Raw genomic sequence first — 15,245 nt, 5'->3', positions numbered from 1 at the left:
AAGAAAGAGAGGCACGTTAGGAGCAACATTTATACAAAAGAACACTTTACTGAAAGATATTCAGAAACTATTAAAAACAATTGTTATGAGATTTTTCGTATAGAAATGCTGATTTGAAGTGATAGAAAGTGATTATAATAGCAGTAATAATAGCTAGCATTTACATAGCAGTTACTATGTGCTAGGCATTGTGTGAAGTCCACGGTCCATGTTCTATTTCCATGTTCTGCAAAACGGATGTTAATAACAGCTAACACAATATTATGGTAATACAATAACATCTCAACTGTGTAAAAATATGCATAGGAGACTACAAACAAACATAAAATATTGAAAGCTGTCTAAGTAGTGGGATGATGATTTTTTCTCTTTTTTCACATATTCGATGATAAGCATATATACTTTTTGAAGCACTTTTAAAAAAACTGTGGTAAACATACATAACATAGAATTTACCATCTTAAAGCCATTTTAAATGTACAGTTCAGTGGTATTAAGTAAATCAATAATTGTTCAGCTAAGGCATTTATAATTTTTCTTTTAAGATTTTATTACTTTTTTCCTTTTTCTCCCCAAAGCCCCTGTTGTGGGTCCTTCTAGTTGTGGCGTGTGGGACACTGCCTCAGCGTGGCTTGATGAGCAGTGCCATGTCCGTGCCCAGGATTCGAACCAACGAAACACTGGGCCGCCTGCAGCGGAGCGCGCGAACTTAACCACTCGGCCATGGGGCCAGCCCCGGCATTTATAATTTTTATGAACTAAAATTAAAAATCTTTACCATGGAGGTTACAACCACAATGTTAAGGTCACAGAAATAAAGTGTCATTATTCAAAAATCCTAATCTTAAAGAGAGAGTCTTATTTCCAGGAGAACAAGGTTTTAGGCCATTGAAACAACAGAACACCCTATCTAAATCATGCAGAATTCCCCACACGTACTCGGTCGAACGTCTTCCTACATGTTAGCTCTGCAGGTGCACTGTCATCAAAGCGGCCCGTGAAGCAGGTCTACCCTGAAGGCCATGCATTCAGACGATCTCCATAGGCCAGCCTTCCTTACACACTCTCCCCAGAGCCAGCGGTTTGGATGCGACATTGGTTATCCTAGCAACCCCAGAATACAGTTTTGGAAATTATAAATTTCCTTTTCTTGGACAACTCTATTCTAGACTGAACTTTAGGACTGAAAACTGAACAAGTGGACTCACTGGAGGTGGCAACTTCTAACCTTCCAGCCAGGCTTTCAACGTCTCCTTACTACACACGGAAGAAAACGGGAGAAACACCCAGACGACTAATAGCAATTGTTTTGCTCACTGACCGTAGAGAGCTCTGTGGCATGGCTCCTGCCCTCGAGGGACGAGAACTCAGTAAGTAGGCAGCTCTGCGTTCTAGCTGAGGCCCCCCGGCAAGGCGAGCTGAGACTGGGAGTGGCCCAGGAGATCCAGTCCATGAGGCTGGTAGCCAAGCTTTCTGTGCAGAAATCTGTATCCATAACATTAAGGCTCTGCTTAGCGGTAAGACTGTCACTGTGTGGCACGGCAGAGGGGCACTGTTGCCTGAACTCAGACATAAAGTTTCCTTCCACTCATGGTTACCTTTTAGCGTGAAGTTTAGGTGTTAAATGTATCCGAAGCAATTAGGCCTTCACTAGGGTCTGTGCTGGCCTCCGAGCTCTAAAATAATCTGTTTCGGAATGCCACTAGTGCCAAACCACCAATCGACGAATCAATCACCAGGACTGCGACTTACTCACTGAGGCACTGAGAGTAATAAAACCAAGAGCAGAAGTTACACGCTCAAAGGCCTAAGGTGGCCAGGCAGGGAACCTCAAGGAGAGACGTGGAGTGCCCCACCACCCAACAGGGCAAGGGGCGCAGCAGCGCCTCAGCTTCAGCTGCCTGGGACCACTAGAGACCCTGAGCCCAGAGTAATAGTTGTTCTGATGGTGCCAGAGATCAAAATCCAGATTTTAAGTGAAAGGTCTGACTGCAGTTCACAGCAACTTCAATATTTTAAAAAATATTATGGCTCAAATAAAACTGGTTTACAGGTTGCCCTGACCAGTTTGTAATCTTTGCTTTAAGGAACAGGGAAGAATCAAAGAGAAAGTATTTCATTGGCTGCAGAAAAGTAACTGCAGGGGATAAAAGTGGCTTTTAGGAACTATGACTAGGGCCCGGCCCCGTGGCCAAGTGGTTAGGTTCACGCGCTCCACTTCGGTGGCCCAGGGTTTCGCTGGTTTGGATCCTGGGCACAGACGTGGCGTCGCTTGTCGGGCCATGCTGGGGTGGCATCCCACATGCCACAACTAGAAGGACCCACAACTAAAATATACAACTATGTACTGAGGGGCTTTGGGGAGAAAAAGGAAAAATAAAGTCTTTGAAAAAAAAGAACTACGACCAGTGCTATGAAGACAAAACATTCAAGTTTTGTACAAGCTAAATGTGGCTTGGCCAAAGAGCAAAGAGCAACTAAGGAGCCAGAGGATCAGGGTTCAAGGCCAAACTCCACTAAACTTTACAGATGAAGAAACAAGATCCAGAGAGGTCACAAGCTAGTAAGTGGTGGAGTGGGACTTGAACCCAGAAAATTGGGCTCCAGAGCCGGTGTTCATAGCTTCTCAGGTACTTTGACTATCAAATAAACGCAAAGAATTACCCCATAAACTGTAAGTGAAGAACAATATAAATGCTGGTTGTGCTATCACTAAGACAAACAGTGACTGCTGTGACCAGAACTCAAAGCTCTGGTGCTCATGCTCCTCCGTGAGCCCCACCTGGCCTTGAGCAGGCTGTTGACAACCCCAGCTCTGGAATTTCCCAATCCCCTTTTCTGGCCTGCTGAGGCAGGACCACAGCGAGGGTGCACCCTGGTTTTCCAAAGGGAATGATCAAGGGCCAGAGTGACTTGTGGCCGCGGCAGTGGTGGAGCAGCACAGGGCCAGACGAGTCCAGAACACAGAGGGCCCTCCAAGGAGAGTAGGAAAGAGGAAACTACCGGGACAGCCACTGCGGAAGGCCAAGAAACATCAACTGCGAGTTAAATGTTCACAGATTTCCTTTAGTTTTCTTAATTTACACTTAAGTATTCCCACAAGAATTAGGAATTGTTGCACTCTCCAAACCACTCTTAGTTAAAGAAAAAAAATTTGAAAAATCTCCTCCACTAGGCACAGCAGGGGTCCAGAAGATGGGAAGCCCTGGAAGGGAACGGAGAGTGGCCTGAGCTGACCTACGTTTTGGCAGATCACTCTGGCTGCTGTTTTGAGTATACAGAGGAGGGCGGCCAGGATGGAAGAGGGAAGCCCATCAGGAGGCTACTGCTAATAATCCAGGCAAGCCATCCTGGACCAGGGTGGAGGCTGTGAGAATAGAGAGAAGGACCAGTCTGAACCACACGAAAGCACCATTTTTACAGTCAAATATTAGTAGTTTCATATGGTCCAACCTAACAGTTGGCTTCTGGATAACAAAATATTTTTTTTTCCATTAAAAAGAGGCAGAAATGCCCATCAACTGATGATTGGATAAAGAAGATATGGTGTGTATATATACACACACACAATGGAATACTACTCAGCCATAAAAAAGGACAAAATGGTCCCATTCACAACATGGATGGACCTTGAGGGTATTATGTTAAGTGAAATAAGCCAGATAGAGAAAGAAGAACTCTGCACGACTCCACTCATAGTGGAAGTTAAACATATAGACAAAGAGAACTGATTGGTGGTTACCAGGGGAAGGCGGGGGGAGGGCACAAAGGGTGAAGTGGTACACCTACAACATGACTAACAATAACGTACAAGAGAAATTTCACAAGGTTGTAAACCATCATAATCTTAATAAAAAGTTAAAAAAAAAAAAGAGGCAGAAAACGGAACAAGGAAAAGGTGTGCAGCAGGGGACCTCACAGCTTGACAGAGCCTGGTGTGGAGGAAAGAGAAGACATAGGTTTCAGACTGAGCGAGAACTAGGTTCAAATCCCGGCATGGACATCTATTAGCTGAATGATGCCAGGCGGGTTATTAACCCTCCCAGAGTCTCCATTTCCTACTCTAAAAAACGAGGACGATAAAAGGCAGTCCCATATGCTCCAGAGACTGTAACTAGGCATTTGGGTGCAGGTAATTCTCTCGATAACCCCATGAGAGAGGCATTGTCAGATTAATGGCTAAGGCAGTGTCTGGCATACAGTAGGTGGTTAATAAATGTCAGTTCTCGCGCTCTTATCTTACAACAGGAGTCAGCAATAGTGCAAAGTTTCTGGTGCCCTTGGTGGAACCAAGCAGAGCTAAGGGAAAAAAGAAAAAGAGTGGAACCCAAAGTATAATCATCACAGCTGACATTCACTAGGGCCAGGCGCCCATTTGGTCCTCACCACAACCTGGGAAGGCAAGAGCATTCTGATCCCATAACTGCTATACAGGCGAGGAATCTGGGCACCGTCACCTGCCCACGGTCAGATCCAGGAAGTGCTACCGCACAGTCAGGATTCACACCCAGGCTGGCTGCTCCAGAGGCGACACTCCAGAGCCCCTCAATGATGAGGAGGAGGAGGATGGGTGAGGAAGAGGAGCATATGGTGGGGCACACCTGCTCGAGTTTACTGCTCCACATTTTAATAGGCACTGCTTTCCCAACTGCCAACTGGGCTATTAGCAGCAATAAATGAACAGGTTGGAGAGGAGGGAGACTCAGTGAGGTGGGGCAGCTTCAGCAGAAAAGCCACCCAGCTCATGCACACACACACCCTTCTATTCAGCAGCAACTTCGGCACCGGCTCACCTTCTTTGCTCCACTCCCAAGCTGAGTCCAACAATGACCATCACCACCTTCAACAATCCCATCACTGGTCAGCTCTCCCAAAGTCCCACAACATCCTTCGACCCTTCAACTCTCCTCACACGTCTGATCTGCCACACCCCTCCCTACTATGCAAACCAACACCGCCCTCAACTCCCTCAGCTCCCCCTCCAAGAACCTCCGCCTCCACTCCAAGGCAGCCCTGTGTGGCGGGCCACACTCTGAATCTTGTCCTCCCATGGAATTGGGGCGCTTTCAGCTCCTTGCTGCTCTCTGCCCACAGCCTCCTCTCCTCCCAGCTGACCTACTCACCTGCTCCCAGTCGGACCCTTCTCTGGCCAGTCAGACCTTGACAAGACCAACATGTCAGCTTTCCTCTTTCTTCATTTCCAGGACAGGCCCCATTAGCAGGATCATTATCTGAATGATAGGCAATCAATAGCCTTCATTTTCTCTGACCTTTAGTCTTAACTTCTGGCAAAATCCCAAACTAAGATATTACCATCTCCTTTCGACCTGTCTCTACCTAACAACCAGACCTCTGACAACAGGGCAAGTTAGTAGGTCTGTAAAGCTGTAACCGCCAAGCACAAATGGAACCCAAATATTGCCAGTTAAACTCATTTTCTGTAGCTCTCCGCATAGACAACTGCAAATGTCTCCACTCTCCTCAAATACCTCATCTCTCCCTCCTAATCGTCACCATTCCTCTTTACTCACAACAGAGGGAGCGGCCTCCTATTTCATGCAGAAATTAGAAGCCGCCACAAGGAGATCCCCTCAACCTCCTGTTAGGGAACCTACAAAGTGACCTTCTTCAGTCCCCACCCTCTGCTCCCTCCTGCTAGAAGACAGTTAGTGTCCAATCCGCTCACCTCTGTCGTCTCCCATCCCTACCTGCCTTCTCAGAAACTCCATGCTCTCCATCCCATCTAGAATCTGATTACTTCTCACCATGCTAGGCCGCCACCCTCACCCCAGGCCAAGCCACCATCATCTCCCACCCCACCCACCGCAACAGCCTCTTACCTGGTCTCGCTGCCTCAGCTCTCACCCTCTTCCCACCCATCTTCTCCACACAGCAGCCAGGGCATTTCCTTAAAATGTAAATCAGATTACATCTGCTCAAAACAGATGATCCATAACCCTCATAATGCAAATCAGAGCACATCTGCTCCTTTGCTCAAAACTCTCCAGTGGCTTCCCATCTGTGCTGAGTAAAATCCCACATCTTCACCTTGGCCTCCAAGCCTCTCCAAGATCTGGTCCCTGCTACCCCTCTGGCCTCCCCTTCCGCCACCCGGCCGCTGGGCTACTTGCTGCATGTTCCTATTTCAGGGCCTCTGAACTCGCTACTCCTGCTGCCTGGAATGCCCTCCCTCCCGAGAGCCGCATGGCCCACTCCCTCGCTTCCTTCAGATCTCTGCTCAATTGTCAGCCCTTCCGAGAGGCCTTCCCTCACCACCTAAAGCTGCCACCCCACCCCTCCTTGTCATTCTTTATCTCCTAACCTGCTTTATTTTTTCACTTTACTCTGATTTATTTTTCTAATCTTTCTTCACAGTATTTACCACCGGTGACATACTTGTATCAGTTCATTCATTATCTGTCTTCCCGAGGAGAATATAAACTCTCCGACAACAGAGACTTTCATCTGTTCCGTTCTAGCACCTAGGAATTCCTAGGCTCAGAGTAGGCACCCTATATTTGTTGAATGAATAAACTGTCCTTTCTCTTTCTCCCACATTACTGAACCTCTCCCTCAACTGGCTCCCTTCCCAATGACACTTAAACAAGTTCAAGTCTCTTCTACCTTTAAAATAAGAAGAAAACAAAGGCTTCCATGAGCCACATTTCCCCCTCCCCTCGACACCACAGCCAAACTCTGGAAATAGCTGTGCACCTCCCACTCATGCCTCAGCCCACAGCAGCCTGCTGTCCCCTTCAGCGCACCACCAAAACAGTTCAAGCTAAGGTCACCAATGACCCCCTTGTCTCTGCATCTGACGGGCATTTTTACAGTCTCCACCTCACTTGACCTCCCTATAGCACCTGACCTTACTGACCTCACCCTCCTTGAAATTTTCTCTACTTCCGGCTTCACTAGCACACATTCTCATCCGCCCTCTGCTCCCTGCCCCACGTCTTCATCTCCTTTGCACTCAGCCTCCTCTGCCCAGCCGGGCAGGCCAGGGTTCCGCAGGCCCAGGCCCAGCTCCCCTGCCTCTCCTCTGCACCCTCTCTCCCTGGGCCATCTCATCTTCCCCCACACCTTTAATTCCCACCTAGGCTCTGAAGACTCCTAAAGGTCGATTTCCAGCCCAGGCTTGACTTATAAACATCAGGTTCATACATCCATCCACTTCCTACTCCGCCTGTCCAATTGGATGCTCCAAGACAGGGGAAACGACACATCCAAGTCCCAACTGAGATTAACCTCCTCCCCCACCTCTCTCCAGATGGTCTTCCACACGCCATCTTCAAGAACAGCACCACCAGCCACCTACTTGGGGGAGTCCGAAACTCAATAGTCAGTCCTCTTGCTCGTGTTCTTACCCAATCCATCAACAGGTGTTGTTAGCTTTGCCTTCTAAACAAGTGGACAATACCTTCACTCTGCACTATTTCTGTTGTCACCACTCTAAGTCCAGGCCACCAACATCTCTCCCCTGGAAGAAGCTAAGTGCCTCCTCATTAGTCCCTAGGCGATCCCTCTGGTCTTCCTCTAGACGTTCTGAATACCACAGCCCAGGTGATCTTTCCAAAATGCAAACTTGGTCATCCTATCACCTTCTTCCCTGCTTAGAACTCTTCAGTGTTGACTCACTGCTTTTGATCTAAAGACAAACTTCTCACCATGACCTCCAAGGTCCTGCATGGTGGGGCCCTGCCCTACCTTTCCCACCTTATCCCCAAATACTCTCCCTCCTCACTTACCACACTCCAACCACACAGTGGCCTCTTTTACTTTCTTGTTTTTTTAATTAAAAAAAATTTCATTTTGAGATAATTTAGATTCACACACACTTGTACTTTTTAGTTTCCTTAACAGTCACTCGCACTCCTCTCTGCCACAGGGTCTTTGCATATGCCCTTCCCCCTGCTGCCAAAATGTCTCTCACCTCAACTATTTAATTCTCATTTATCATTCAGCTCTCAAGACTTCCTCAGGACAGTTTTCCCTCACCTCTTTGTTCGCTCCCTGCAAGGTTTCTCACCTTCATAGGATTTCTCAGCTTGTTGGTACGACCCCGATGATGTGATCATTTGAACAACGCCCTTCTTCCCCACTAACTGCAAACTCCCTGAGAACACAGTTCTTGTTTATTTTGCTTCCCTTGCATCATGACACCGGGTATAACACCCAAACAAACATCTTCTGAATGAACGTCAGCCTGGTTTAGTCTACAGACAAAAGGACTATATAAAGAACAAACATGCACTGACTACTCCCTAGGACTGAGGAAAAATTTAAGAATTTTATGTCCTAGGATAAGAAGGCTGTTCTCCCGACAAATCTATAAAACCTAATAAGAAAGCTAAAAGATTTATTTACAACCAAGACAGTAAACCAAAAGAAGTTTCTTACAGAAAGACTCCAGGAATGAATTAGCAAACATGAAACTATTTTCTAAGATAAACTTGCTGAAAAGAAAGGCAAGTCTTTTCCTGGCAGGCCCCTAAGCCTGGTGAAAACGGTGAGGACTAAGTACAGTTCTGAGCTATTTATACAGGAGACGCCATGTACTTGCTGATTAAGGACACGTTTTTGCAAGTTCCTTCTTTTCCATACAGAATGGTCTCACTGTTTTCCCTAGCACTGCTTACAGACTCTCCCCTGAGGTTTACAAGGACAGGACAGAGCTCTAAATCATCCAGGCCCTGGCTTCACCGGCGTCGAAATGTCAAGAGAGCAGCAAACACGTCCATAAACCATAATAAGGGAGGCACAGAAGAGGAGTGCCGAGCGCCTCCTCTAACAGCGCCCACAGCGACGCCTCCGAATCTGCGCAGGGTTCTGTCAGGCGTTGTTAATTACTCTACTGCATCAGTTCACCCAAGCTTTACAATAATCCTGTGACACAAGTAGTATCATCTTTACCATTTCAGAAAATTGAGGTGCAAGGAAGCTAAATGATTAGCCCAGGATCCAAGGACTAATCAATGAGCAAAGTTTCAAACTCAGCTCTCAATGAATTTTCTGCCAATCCAATAAATGAATGCCATTCAATAATCAAAATCTAATTTTTAGATGCTGTCTCTAGACACAGGACCTCCTGAAGAATCATCATAAAGCTTTTCAACAAAAAGTAATCTGTCAGGATCCCACATCCTGTTACTCCTCAAAACTTTTATAATCTGCAGTACTCGTAAACAAAACGTCTGGGGGCCGGCCCCATGGCTGAGTGGGTAAGTTTGCACGCTCCAATTCGGCGGCTCAGGGTTTTGCTGGTGCAGATCCTGGGCACGGACATGGCACCACTCGTCAGGCCATGGTGAGGCGGTGTCCCACATGCCACAACTAGAAGGACCTACAGCTACAATATACAACTATGTACCGGGGGGCTTTGGGGAGAAAAAGCAGAAAAAAAAAAAAAGATTGGCAATAGTTGTTAGCTCAGGTGCCAATCTTTAAAAACAAACAAACAAACAAACAAACAAAATGTCTAATCACAACACCAGAATTTGCTAAAATTAAAGGTTTGACTCTATATTTCAATTGAAAGCTTTCCTTTATTTGCTATGACAATTTAGGGATATTTTTTATATTTTTCAAATTTTGCACTTAGGTTCTTCCTAATGGCGAGAATAGTTATTTTGAACATATCAAAATTAGAACATCATCATCATATAGAGGAAAAACCAATTTACCGTGTATCTTATGGACATGTAAATGTTGAATATTTTTTGCCCATTTATACACAACTAAGATTTATGAATGTACTCCCTTAATTGGCTCCTCCTTCTCAATGACATTTAAAAAAGTTATTTTCTACCTTTAAGAAAAGAAGAAGAAAAAACCCTCCCATGATCCACATCTCTCTCCTCCCCTTCAAAGCACAGCCAAACTTTGGGAAACAGTTGTCTGTGCTCACTGTCTATTTCCCCAGCTCCCACTCAAGCCTCCACCCACTCCAGTCTGGTTTCCACCTTCATCGTGCCACAAAAACAGTTCAAGCTAAGATCACCAATGACCCACACGTCTCTAAAATCCCATATAACAGTTTGAGTAGAAAATCTAAAAATGGATTTTATGATTTCTATGACAGGGCAGACCATGTGTTGTAGCTGTTCCCCACCTGGTTGAGCAGATGTGGGCAAGCTGCTCTCTGAGCCTGGGTTTCCCTTTGCCTGCTGTACGCAAAGACGGACATCAATTATGTGTGCAGGATTAATACGAGAGTTTACCGCTGATGAAGAGAGATGTCTCAAATCAGAAAAACTTAATTACCCAAATGAAGCTACGGAGAAACCAGCTCTTTACTGTCATTTCTTTCTTCCTGTTAGTCCCTAAAGTAAACCAAAGACATGTGCAATACAAAGCTGCAGAGAAAAAGCTGGGATCTTTTTGCCTAGAGGCTTTCAAATACATCTCAAAATTCAACCACAGAAAAGATGGTCCCTTTACTTACTGAAACTTCCCCCAAACTTCACTGCAGCATAATAATGATTGTTTAAAGACTCCACTGAGGACTCTACACACAAGAACTTTCATGTGGACAGACACTACAGCACGGTAGTAACGGTTAAGGTCTCGGGCTCTGGAGCCAGACTGCCCGCATTCACACCCTGACAGCCCACTCCGCTGCCTGCTGGCTGAGTCACACTGGCCGACTTCTCTGGGCCTCAGTGAGGATAATAATAGTGAGGACTAAACTGCATGCAAAGCACATGGCACTGTGCCTGGAACACAGAAATGCTTAGTCCATGGGAGATCCCATATAGTTATTACATAACATGTGATTTTAAAAAGTCACTCTATTGGGTGATAACAGTGCGTCAATGTAGGTTCAGCATTGTAACAAATGTACCACTGTGGTGAGGGACGCTGATAACGGAGAAGTTATGCGTATGTGGGGGCCGGGGTATACAGGAATTCTCTGTACCTTCTGTGCAATTTTGCTGTGAACCTAAAACTGCTCTAAAATATAAAGTCTATCCTTTTAAAAAAAGTCACTCAATTTCATATGAGAAACACATAGGCATGGTTACTATTTGTTTTATATTTTCTTGATAATGACTAAGAATAATGACAGCTAGCAAGTATAGAGCACTTAGCCCTTACTTAGCACTTTGTGCACATTAAATTATTAAATAAGATACTGCATCTCTTATCATATATGTATACATGAAGAGTATTGTTAGAACAATTCAGTTAAAGTTTCCCAGGTTTCCAAATTTTTCCATACCCAATTTAAAAACACTCAGAGTATCTCGTCAAGTCTCCAAACTCCATATAGTTTAAGAGCAGAAATATAGGGCCCAGCCCTGTGGCCGGGTGGTTAAGTTCGCGCGCTCCGCTTCGGCGGCCCAGGGTTTCGCTGGTTCGGATCCTGGGCGCGGACATGGCACCGCTCATCAGGCCACGCTGAGGCGGCGTCCCACATGCCACAACTAGAAGGACCCACAACTAAAAACACACAACTATGTACCAGGGGGCTTTGGGAGAAAAAGGAAAAACAAAATCTTTAAAAATAAATAAATAAAAAAAGAGCAGAAATATAATTTAAAGAGAGATCATGGGAGAAAATGGTTCTTAAATAAAACAGTCATGGAAGGGAGGTGTAAGAACATAATTATGTGCCCCAACAGAGGGCAGAAAGGTTCAAGATTATTAATATCTATTAAAGCTTCTTTAATGAGGTAAAGAGCAACAGTGTCCTTGGGGTGATGAACACTCTCACAGCACTCTGATTTCTCCAGATAATGGGTGGAAAGACGTGATCCCCACGTGGACAGTCCCCATCTCTGCATCTGGCATGTAGTGAGACGAATCAGAGACTACTCCAAACCAGGTCCATCCTGATCATGGCTTCGTTTACAAGGGACAACCCCTGTCTTCACTGAGCTTAGCAAGTTAACATTCCAATAAACACAGCCCTTTAGTCATGTAATTACATTCTTATCTATTGCCTCTACAAACCAAATAGAGCAATAAGTCACTGCTGAATGAGGAACCAATGCAGGTTAAGAACATTAAGCTGGAGCGCTTAGAGTTTCTGTGGTCTGTTGCAGCTTAAAATAGTAATAAAAATAAATAACAACAGCAAGCTTTTATGGAGCACCTACTACATGCCAAGTTCCCTGCACTATTTAACACACGTGCAGGGAACTAACTTCATTTTTATAATAACCCTATAAGGAAGGTATAAGACCTGTCCAAGATCACAGATAGCAAGTAGAAGGCAAGGGCTCTGAACCGAGACAGTCTTAAATCCAGAGAACGCGCTCCTAATCTCTATTGCATCCAGCCCTGCAGCCCTGATCCCCGACCCCAATCCACTATAGTTGGAGGAATCGCATCAGAGAAGCTGCCTCCTGTAAGTGCTCTTTATCAGGCAAGCATTTCAACTCTGAGCGGTCACTTACAGTTCCTCTTACCAAAACTAACGATAATCTACACATGGTAATCTCTAAAATACCAGCCACACTGCAATGCTTCTTACATACAGGCTCGCTTCAGCTACTTTTACTGGACATAATTATGATCGTGCCTTGAGATGCAGCGTGAAATATCACCAGGTACTTTGCTGTATGTTTTCTATTATGGATAAGTAAAAGCAGTCACTTCTATTTACCAGCAATGACACACACTTACTCTCTTAAAAAAGATGGCCAGTTTAACTCCTTGCTATTCATAGGTTCCCTTATAATAGCTATTACCCAATTTGATAATGATGAGCCACCATGTCATTTTGCTATTCATTTAACCTGTGATCAAACTACTTCCTAGATAGGCTATTTTTTATAACTCACTACTGAAACACTGAACTTGCATTCCACAATTTGGGTTGGAAAAATATGAACTTCCGAACAAACACAAGATCCAAAAACATTTAAGCTCTCAATGTTATGGCCCTTATGATAGTTTTATAAGTAGGTTCCAACAATGTGATACACAATTTTGTGAAAATTTTATGTTAAATTTTCTGAAGAGGGAATGAAAACTTGTCTGTCAAATAACTATTTTGAAACTTCTGCAACAACACTCAAAGTAATATTGAGAGGACAGGATCCAGGTGGAGTTCAAAGAGGAGTTGTAAATATCAGGCTTTTGCCTAACTTACAAACTGCTTTGTAGTGCTTATTCCGCACTCCTGAGGAAACAATATCCAACAGTTAGCCTTGGTTTTCTGAATTGAAAGGCTTTAAAAATCTAAACCTCGGTAAATTCCTCCCACTGATCCTGAATTTCACAGGACTAGCATCTGTTTCCAGATTATCTAAGCAACAACAACCTCGATATCAACAGTTCCTGACGCTTGAGGGAGTTTCAGACCCTTTAAAAAGTCTGATGAAAAGTATGGACATTCTTCCCAGAGAAGTGCAAAGTTCACAAGTTCATTCCTAGTCCCCAGAAGAATTCCAGCGCTGTACCTTGCACCAAATGAAGGGAGAAAGGTGACAGCAACCTCACATTCTGTGACAGAAAATCAAACTTTCCATTTACTCAGGCAATTTGTTAGGAAAAACAGGTCTTTTTTACAGATTCCAAACCAAAGGCATTGGGGTGGTGAATTAGCTTGAACACAGCTCTGGTCAAACGTATAGATCCTCACTGCCCGACACTCTCTTCTGAAACTCTGCATGGTGGATACTTTTAGCGTTTCAGTACTCAGCTCGAATGTCACCTCCTCAGAAAGGATTACTTTCTTGACCACCACATCAAAAGCAGTCCTCCGGCCCTCTTTATCCCATCTCGCTCTTTTCCTTTCACAAAAGTATTTATTAGTATTCAAAATTGTCTCATTAACTTTCTTATTCACTTACTTTGTCTCCCCTGTTACAGTATAAGTTCATAAGGGGAAACACCTTGTCTGTCTTGTTCCCCTCTACAGCGCCTACCACACTGCCTAGCACATAGTGGGCATCTGATAAAAATTTGTTGAATGATGGAAACTAAAAGGTAGGATGTTGATGTCGGAATCAACTACCAAGGTTTTAACTAGCTATGAGAGAGTTCTCTCCCTCTTTCCATAATCGGTGGGTCCATTCAATTAGCATCTTCTACGTGTCCGGTGCTGCTCAAACGCAAGGGATCCAGCGGTGAATAAAACGGACAAGTATCTTTGCCCTCACAGACTCTCTATTTCAGTGGGCGGCCCAAATAAGCAGATCTCTTGCACACTACGATACCTGGGAGATGCGGGATAACCCTCTACATTCCTTCCTTGAAGGAGTTATGGAAGATGCCCAAATGAAAGGGAAACATTCTCCGATCCGGCACTTCCAAAGCAAGCCTCAGGGGTTTCCCTAAACCAGTTGAGCAGCTCTTCCCACCTGCTCCGCTCACATAGGGGAACCCCAACCAACAGGACGCAGGAGAAGAAAAACTTAGGACAAGGGCTCCTGCCTCTGAGGGGGGTAGGGGAGGAAGCAGGAAACAGGACGTCAAGGAGTCATGGCAAGAGCCTCGGGATGGGAGGCTGGAGAGCCAGCCCTGGCTGTCACCCACTTGCTGGGTGACCTTGGACCAGTCTCGAGCTGCATCAGTTTCCCCCGGGAGGAGGCCGGGAATGGGGGATTCGGGTGGGGAGGAGGTGGAGCCCAAGAGGCCGGGCGGGGTAACGGCCGGCGCGGGGCCGGGCCGGGGCAGCTCACCCACCGAGCGCCACCTGGCAGGCCCTGCGCAGCTGGGAGTGCTGGGGCCGCTTCACCTCCTTGTCGGCCAGGATCTTCTCTAGGGCCCGGGACACGAACATGCTCTTGGTCTGGCTCTCCTGCATGGCCCCGGCCCGGCGGAGTGGGCAGCCCCGCGAACAGGCGGCGCGAGCGAGTGGGCAAACGACGCTGTGGGCCCGGCGTCCCGGCCGGCACCGGCCGCGTCCGTCGGCGCCGCCCCGTCAGGAAGCGACACCGCGGCCCCACGGCGCCGCCATGTTGGAGCGCATCACGTGACCACGTGACCGGCGGGGCCGCTACGGCCGCCGCGCGCCCGTCGACCCCGTGACCCTGGTGGGGCGGGGCCTACGGCTGGGGGCGGGGCCAGGGGCGAGAAGCCGAGGAGCGAAGGTGCGGGAAGGAAGGGAAGAGGAACGGGAGAAGGGAACGGAAGTGAGTGACGGCAGGAGGGGACGTGAGGACGGGAGAAAGGAGGCGAAGGGAGGAGAGGTGGCGATGGGGTGAAAGAGGAGGAGGTGAGGAGCAAGAGAGGCACTGAGGGTGTGCGCGTGGAGGTGATGCGGGAGGAGAAGAGGAGGAAGGAGAGGAGTT

General features: G+C 46.3%; 1 protein-coding gene across 3 annotated transcripts in view; it reads right to left on the bottom strand.

Annotated features, from left to right (window-relative positions):
* Positions 1 to 14,926, bottom strand: part of ARFGEF2 (ADP ribosylation factor guanine nucleotide exchange factor 2) — a 104,945-nt gene extending 90,019 nt beyond the window's left edge. For 2 of the 3 annotated variants that reach the window (XM_046678430.1, XM_046678431.1), the window contains exon 1: positions 14,638 to 14,926. In XM_046678430.1, the coding sequence (XP_046534386.1) occupies positions 14,638 to 14,758 (121 nt within the window). In that variant the 5' untranslated portion in view covers positions 14,759 to 14,926. The remainder of the gene's footprint in view (positions 1 to 14,637) is intronic. The other variant, XM_046678429.1, reaches the window with a different exon arrangement.
* Between the last annotated feature and the right edge of the window lie 319 nt (positions 14,927 to 15,245).

The sequence above is a fragment of the Equus quagga genome, chromosome 12 (genome assembly GCF_021613505.1).
Source record: "Equus quagga isolate Etosha38 chromosome 12, UCLA_HA_Equagga_1.0, whole genome shotgun sequence".
Lineage (NCBI taxonomy): Eukaryota > Metazoa > Chordata > Mammalia > Perissodactyla > Equidae > Equus > Equus quagga.
The sequence above is the reverse complement of the archived record's forward strand: the minus strand, read 5'-3'. Positions and strand labels throughout refer to the sequence as shown.